The sequence below is a fragment of the Marmota marmota genome, unplaced genomic scaffold, assembly GCF_001458135.2.
Source record: "Marmota marmota marmota unplaced genomic scaffold, marMar, whole genome shotgun sequence".
NCBI classification, from domain to species: Eukaryota; Metazoa; Chordata; class Mammalia; order Rodentia; family Sciuridae; genus Marmota; species Marmota marmota.
Genome location: NW_026000078.1, coordinates 6,271,537 through 6,279,535, shown reverse-complemented (window position 1 = coordinate 6,279,535; position 7,999 = coordinate 6,271,537). Strand labels below are relative to the sequence as shown.

Sequence of the window (7,999 nt, the reverse complement as noted above, 5' to 3'; positions counted from 1 at the left end):
ATGGCCACATGTGACTCTCCATTCTACTTCCCTTCAAAATTTGCACTGAAAGATCTATAAACCCAATGGAATTTTAAATTACTTTAATTTTTGAAAATTGAACAAAAGACAAAGTGTTCTGCTTCAATGAATGCTTCTGTAAATCAAATGAATTTGAATTCAACCGGTATGTAGGGAAATAATGCCAGTGTAAGTGGAAGTCAGCTGATTTATATGCCATCAGTGTCATCATTATTACTTAGCACCCCCTGGTAACTGCTGCTGAACACAAAGCACAAATGTGTAGTTCAATACAGTGAGCTAAGAGGAATGTATCATGCACTAGGTTCTTCCTGCTGGCTCTGACCATATTCTCTTTATCTTAGAATTATTTATTGAGCCTTTTCCCCATCTTTGCGGGTTTTGTTTGTGAAGTTATATCTTATTTCCTTCCTTTGAGCTATCCTTACTTATATTTATTTTAGAATTTGTTAGGAATTAACTGCTACTACTTTTATTATAAATAGTACCGTATTAGTACTCTTAGTTACAAAGCTTTATAGGTTTTGGTGGATCACCCATCTTATGTTTCTCATCACTTTGTTATTTTTAGCCAACAATTTTGCAGAATGTGAAAGTTTTTCACAAACACATATCTCACTTCATTAGTGGAGTGCCTGCAAAGATTTTAAAAAGTACAGAGATCATTTCCTTCTGACTGCCTTTCCTTCTCTATTTTCTTCCTTTTTTTTGTACTTGAAGGAGCATACTGAAAAGATATCAGCACCCCACCACAGTTCCCTGTACTGTACATGTCTGCTGTGTTTAAAGCTACTCAATCAACTGAAATCTTCACCAGTCTTCCCCTACTACTTCTATTATCAACAATGATGAATTTAATTATGAAAGATACCAAAGGAGCACAATTTCACTGCTACTGGTCATGTCCTGATTTTTATTAAAATCCTCTTAATGTTTAATCAGGTCCAAGGTTTTTGTTTCTTTACCTGCAAATATGTACAATATTTTGACAAATAGTCTAATTATGCCACATTCCGCCTTATCGTTACCATAACTATTTTGACACATTTTTGAAAAAGGTTTAGAAACCTATAATTCTTCTTACTAAGTGTGTTTAAGATTTAATCAAGACTTGTCCTAGGCTTCGAAAGAGCTTTATTCACGATTTTATTCGAGATTCTCTACATGTCTTGAGTTTTCATATACTCTGAAATTTTGATTCTACAAAATGTATTATTCTGTAAAGTTGGCTAAAAGTATGGGAATCAAATCAGCTGTCCAACCCAATGAAAAATGTGAGACAAACACATTTTGTAGGAAATTACGGGGACATGTATCTGAGTTCTCGGGTCCTTTCTCTAACCTCCTCACCCTCAGACATCTTGTAGGTATTTCAAGTAGGAAAACATTTTAATGTCAAAAAAATTTAGAAGAGAAAAAGGTTACATAAATACCAACAAAACATATATGATGTATTACAAGTGTGAGAGGAAAAATCAGAGAAAAAATTAGAGTGTGGAAGGGAGCCAGATGCAAAGATTAAAAAAAAAAAAATAGGACAAGTGAGGCATAAAATTGGCTCAGCCTTCTAGCAGCCATTGTGGAGGGTCATCTAACCAATATGCTATGTCTTTTATGAAACAAACCAGTTATTCAGAGGATATAGACTTTGTTTCTGGAATTAATGTCAGAGAGGATTTTTTCCTGAGGATTTCATTATGTATCTGAGAGTATAAGCTATATTTTTGCTGCCTTTCCAATCTTGCTTCAACAGAGATAAGGTTTAGTTGAATGAAGCTTTTCCAGACTCAACAATGCATGTAAATTATTGATGTTGTTAATTAAGTTCCCTACCATATTATAGTCAAGTAGAATTTACTTATTTAGAATTTATATTGCTGGTTTATTGGATCAGTGAATAAATCAATGCATCAAAAGATGCACATGTAAGAGTGGGGTATCTTTGTTATTAAGTGCCCCCAAGACCAATCCCTCAGCCACATTAGGTAGTGTGAAGTATGAAGATAACAATAGGGCTGACCATAAGCAAAATGTTGTTTGCTGAAATGCTTTTCACATTTTTACCTACTTGACTCTAGGCCATTTTCAGCATCACTTTCAAACTCATCTGGTTCTTCTCTCTCTGATACCAAGGACCAAGGACAAATGGCCTCACAGTGTTGAGGATTCAGTTTTCTGGGGGCCTCAGGATATGTATCACATTTGATTAGCTGTTAAAGAATGGGTATTGGGAGTGTTTAATGAGTGCTTAGTATTTGTCAAACCTTGAGACCCTATTCTTAAAGGGGGTGGTTTTTCAAGGCCTAAGAGCTCTCCAGTGAGACTTCCAAGGGCTAAGGAGTTTTCCCTTTCTTGGTCATAAAAGGAAAAAATTAGTTGTTACCTACTCAGGAGGTATGTACTTTTATGTTTTTGACTGAAGCATGCAGGATTGATATAATGAAAAAGTGAATTTTTGAGGTTAGGAGGACTTAAGTTATCAGACATACAACGTTATGCAAATCCTTCAATATCTGTGTAAATCTGTGTGAGAAAGGAAGATAATTATCTGTCCTTCCTAACACCAAGACCAACCCAGTCCTTAGCCTGTTGTTTATTATACTTAGTAGTTTATCTTATAAAGGTATGTATCTGAAGGCAGAATCTGTTCTATTGGTTTGTATCCTACATGGTTATAACAATGACTATTACTTCATATAATCAATAAAATATTCATTGGTCCAATGAATTAATGAAAATATTTGGGACATTTCATAGGGTTAAATAAACGTAAGTTGTTTGAGGGAAACAAGTATAACTTTACCATATTTTTGGGGGAGCTAGGAATTCTTGCCTGGGGCCCTAATGGCCCCAAGCAATCAGTACCAGTCCACAAGAGAGGACAATGCCTGTATACTGATATATATTAGACTTGCATCCTTCAGGAAGTATCCTCACTCCAAAAGTCTTGGTTTTCCTTTGGATCATTTGGTGTCCAGGGTCATACATTGCTCTTCATGTATAGCCATGATGATACCATCACACGATACCTGTAAAAAAAAACCAAAATGTTGAATATTTATTCTGTAGCAAAATTTGTATGTATCTAACAGCTCCAGATTTCCATGAATTTTATATAATCACAAGATTGAGAGGGTGCTGAGAACTTTTTACATATCAGGCATTATGTGTTTACCTGAATTAACCATTATACTCTCACATTTCTATGAAGTAGGTACTATTGTTACCTCCCTTTTGCCGGGAAAAATGAGAGGTTAGAGTAGTTTGTCCAAGGAAACTATGGCGGGGCCTAGGTGCAGGCATGGACTGTCTGGCTCCCTAGGCCAACCTCTTAACTTTTATACTATGCTGTTTCTTGATTGCCTGTTTTTATAATTCATTTTTCTTTGGAAAAAGAGTAACATGAATTTTGAAACTTACTTTGATTAAGTATGACATATCCACCTTCACACCTATAGTTTCCCAAGTTTTAAATGGAGTTTTCTTTGTGTGCTTATATTAGTTAATGAGAAAACTATAATGTATGTGAAATATGGAATTCTGAAGAATGCTTTCTTTTGGCTACATAGTACAGAGATTGTTATAAAAAGTTTAAACAAACAAAACCACTAGAAATCTACTCAAACCACACATTAAAACTCTTAAGTAAATATTTGATTTTAAGTATATAGATGGCTCCAAAATAAGGAGCTCTTACCTCTAACTTAAACCAAACCTAGCTTCCTACAAGGTAGCATTTTTAGAATAATGGTATTAAAACAGTGACAATTGTAACTGAACTGCTTGTTGTTTAATTATTTTGTAAAATTGATGAATTTGTACATGTATGTTTTCCTTCCTTCAAAATGGAAGATTAAATGGATCATGTATAACAATATCAAATTTTAACAAATTAGTTAGACTTAAATACCTTAATATGCAATGAACAAAAGAGCAGAAAATGCAAGTTACAAATAAAATGCTAGAGTACTTAAGAACACAATTTCCACACTTTTTCTATTAGCATATAAAAGCTACTAATATGCAAAAACCATACCTTTAGTCCTTTGAATTGCCCTGAAGCTGTGTTCTGAAGGGTTTGTAACACTTAAGAACTGATATTAAAAAGGCAAAAAGCATTGTAACTCATAAACAGCACACAAAACTTACTTAATCTGTAAAAATAATAGGAATGGAAATGTTTTATTTGCCATAGAGATAAAGAGGGAAACATCAGTGGAATGAATTTGACATGACTCACACTTCATTACAAGCCATTTTCCCAAATTCACAACTTTCACATTTGGGTGATCTAAAAAAAAAAAGGTTAAAAAAGAAAAGAAAGGAACTTTCACTAGATGTAAATAGGCCAAGTCATTTGATCCCTCCACATGTTTAAATTGACTACATTTTTCTCTAGCTGGGAATGTATTTTCCTTATTTTCGTGAGCTTAAATAATGTACCCATGGTAATGAATAAGGCCTGGGTTTAGGTCCAGAAACCTTCTCTATCAGCCTGTTTCATAATTACCCCAATATTATGGAACATAATGAGACATTTTCTTGGTACAGTTTTAAGAGTAATAAGAATTTTAAAATCCATGCTACTTCGCAGTTTTTCAGACTTTTTTTTCTCTAAATGTTGTATTTTGAATTTCTTAGGTATGCTATATAATTTATATAAAGTCCATTTCCATGTATTCATAAACTTTAGCACCCAATAGAAGTAGTAAGAAGTGGGCTATTTAAACTACTTCCTCTTCTCCACCCTTTAATGACCAGTAGTGAGATTTATTTAGAAAACAATGAGGAACAAGTACCATAGCCTACAAACATCTAGGAATGGGGGGGAATTCAGACAAAGAAAATAAGACTCTGGAGAGGTTAAGTCATAGTGGAAATTTCTGGAGTGGAACTGAACTCCTATACCCTCTTCCCAGCTGCAGACTTTATCTAAGTGTGAGGTGTTTGGTTTGTGCATGGACCCATCATAAACTGACATTTTATCCGTCTTTTTTTTCCCCGTGAAACAAAAGAAATGGAATTACAAGTGCTTGTTTCCATATGCTTTTAAGGCTTAAAAGCCTATCATTAAGCACGCTGTATCCATGGTTGGGGACATCGCTTTATAAATTGCCAGAAGAATCTCCTCAAACTGAAGTCACTCTCCCTCCCCAAGAACCATGAGGGAAAAGAGAGATAGTCCCCTACTTGCACATGGGATCTCCCTTTCTCCTCCGACCTCCCTATGCCTCTCCCAAACAGGCCAGGCTGCCTTAGGAGGTGGGGCTGGGAGAAAAGGCAACGCTCAGTCTTCCATGGCAAAGTCTTTGGTCTTTTCCTCCTGGTCCCCCACTTTGTAGCGCAGCAGAACGCGCAGGCGACGAGGGTTGTCCCGGGAGGGCAGCAGCGTGATCTCTCCTGAAACGTCCGTGTCTTGCTCCACTTGTACCGGCTCGTTTAGGTAGAGGAGTGCCTGCTTCCAGTGTGTGGCTGGGTGAAAAGGCGAGGTGGACAGCACCAGGGGTTTCTCCGAATCTCCTCCAGGGAAGGTCACCTGGAACCAGATGGCAAAACCATGCATGGGCGCTGAGCCATAACAACTGCAGCGGAAGCGCCCGCCCACCCCGGCCTCCAGCTCCTGCTCCAGGCCGGCGCGGGCCAGCTCCAGCTGAGCAAAGCGCTGTGGCCGGGCCAGCACGTCCTCGCCGGACAGACCCTGCACCACGATCTCCGAGTGGCTCATGAGGCATCGTGTGGCGAAACTCTCTAGGCAACTCATGTCCACGCCATAGTGCTGCTTCACTTGGCTCCAAAAGCCTAGGCGCCACTCCAGCATCTGGTCGCTGATGGGGGCTACGAAGAGCTCAGCGGAAGCCGGTAGGAGAATACCGCCCTCCTTCAGCCACTTGGTCCGCGCGTGCAGCACAGAGCTCAGCATGGACTCGTGCAGAAGTCCATAGCCCATCCACTCGCTCACGATGGCATCCACCTGCTCTGGCAACTCCACCGTCTCCACCGGACCCGGCAGGACGTGCACTCGGTCCTCCAGCCCGTTGAGCCGCACTACCTCCCGGGCCTGTTGCCAAATGGCGCTGGCCTCCACCGCGTACACGCGCCGGGCCCCGGCCTGGGCACAGAAGATGCTCAAAATGCCGGTGCCTGCACCCACGTCCAACACGGTCTTGCCTCGCAGAGCTGCCCAGTTCCGCAGGATACCCAGGCGGTAGGCATCGGTGCGGACGCGGTCGGCGATCATCTCCTCGTGGACCGACACGTCCGAGTAGCACTCGTAGTACAGCTGGTCCCGCTCGCGCTTAGTCCTCCGGGGTCGTGGCACGGCCACCTCCTGCTCCCCGCCATCTTCCTCTTCAGTTCCCTCCCCTCCTTCGCCGCCGCCCGCCGACTCAAGCTTTCTCTTCTTAGTCTGCGACATCTTGGCGGCTGCAGCCGGCTCCCGGCGGGCTTTGCGAGGCGCGGCGCGGCGCGGCGCGGCTCGGAGCCCGAGGTTTCTGGGACTTGTAGTTTCCGCCCGCGTTCCCGCTTCCCGCGGGGCGCCCAGCGTTTGCTGGAGCTAGCTCGCCTGCCCGCGTTCTGCCGCTTTTAGGTCCTGGCAACGCCTTTCCCACCCACCACACCCGCGTTTTGCGATTTGAGTTCTCCCTCCTTCTCTTAATCCTTCAGTTCTGTTTTGCTTTCACTCCCCTCCTGAAGTAGACACCCACTTAAGACTAGAAATTCACCATTGTTTCTATGCTCAAATCACTGTTTTTTTTTTTTTCCCCTACCGATTTAAGGCTGCACTGACAGCGTACTACCACTTTCCCTAGGCAGCTGTGATTCTTCAAGTTCTCCAGCGTATAAGTTAGAAATTGTCTTACGCATTCCTCTCTTTGGTTTTCAGTGGAGTTAGGCTTCAAAGAAGGTGTAAATAGATTTAGTGAATACCTAACTTTGTAAAACCTTTGTAATTCTAATGCGACCACTAATCTACTGAATGGTTTAGGTCTAGTAATGGAACCCTATGGCTTTCAATTTTTCAACCATCCCCAAGCAACAAAGGCATGCATCTTCCTTCCACCTGAAGAAGGGTTGTATTTCTGATCTCTCTTCTATTTCAGGAGAATAGTTGCTTGGCTCACGGAACTGCTCTGGTAATCCTGTGGCTAATTTAGGGGTTAAATCCCAGAAGGACGCCCACTAAACAGTTAAAAAGCAACAGTGGTATAATACAGTCAAACCCATTGCCAGTGTATTCTGTGACCAATTTTATTTATATATATGTGTATGTGTGTGTATACATATTCATATGTGTGTGTGTGTGTGTGTGTATATATATATCTCCCAGATATCAAAATCCTTCACTTCTTTTGCTCACTTTTCCACTGCACTTTGTCTCCTTGTATAAACAAGATTGCACACATTTATTCCTCTTCTATTTTGCTTTCAGTCAAACTTCAGATGTGAATCTCTTCCTTCATTGTTGTTCATAATGGGAATAAAATATATTTTAAGTATATGAGTGTCCGTGTTTTTAATAAGATGACAATAACATTATCTCCCAGCTTAAAAAAAAATAATTACACAGAAGGAAATGAGCTTTTATTTTCTTGTGGTCTCAAAATGTATAATTGTTTAACTGATGGGTATATACTGTTCTTTGAGGGAAGAATTCCTTCACCCCATTCTATTGTTCTTACATTAACAGAATAGTGTTATTGATGTGGCATCCTCAGCTCTACTTCTAATTCAGGACTTTCAATCCTGGCTGCTCATTATAATTCTCTAAGGAGGGACTGGAGTTGTAGCTTCGTGGTAGAGGGCTTGCCTAGCATATGTGAGGCACTGGGTTCCATCCCAAGCACCACATAAAACTAAATAAACAAAGATATTGTGTAATAATAATATTAATTCTCTAAGGAGCTTAAATTAAAAAAAAAAAAAAACCCACCTATGGCTGGCTGGCCTAGTGTGCAGGACTGTAATCCCATCTACTCTG

At 40.3% G+C, this 7,999-nt stretch overlaps 1 protein-coding gene across 1 annotated transcript; it reads right to left on the bottom strand.

Annotated features, from left to right (window-relative positions):
- Window positions 1–914: 914 nt before the first annotated feature.
- On the bottom strand, window positions 915–6,553 carry Prmt6 (protein arginine methyltransferase 6). The gene is made up of 2 exons (XM_015502626.2): window positions 5,212–6,553; window positions 915–3,050 (listed from the first exon to the last, which is right to left on the bottom strand). The coding sequence occupies exon 1, from the start codon at window positions 6,434–6,436 to the stop codon at window positions 5,309–5,311; it is 1,128 nt and encodes a 375-aa protein (XP_015358112.1). The 5' UTR covers window positions 6,437–6,553; the 3' UTR covers window positions 915–3,050; window positions 5,212–5,308.
- Between the last annotated feature and the right edge of the window lie 1,446 nt (window positions 6,554–7,999).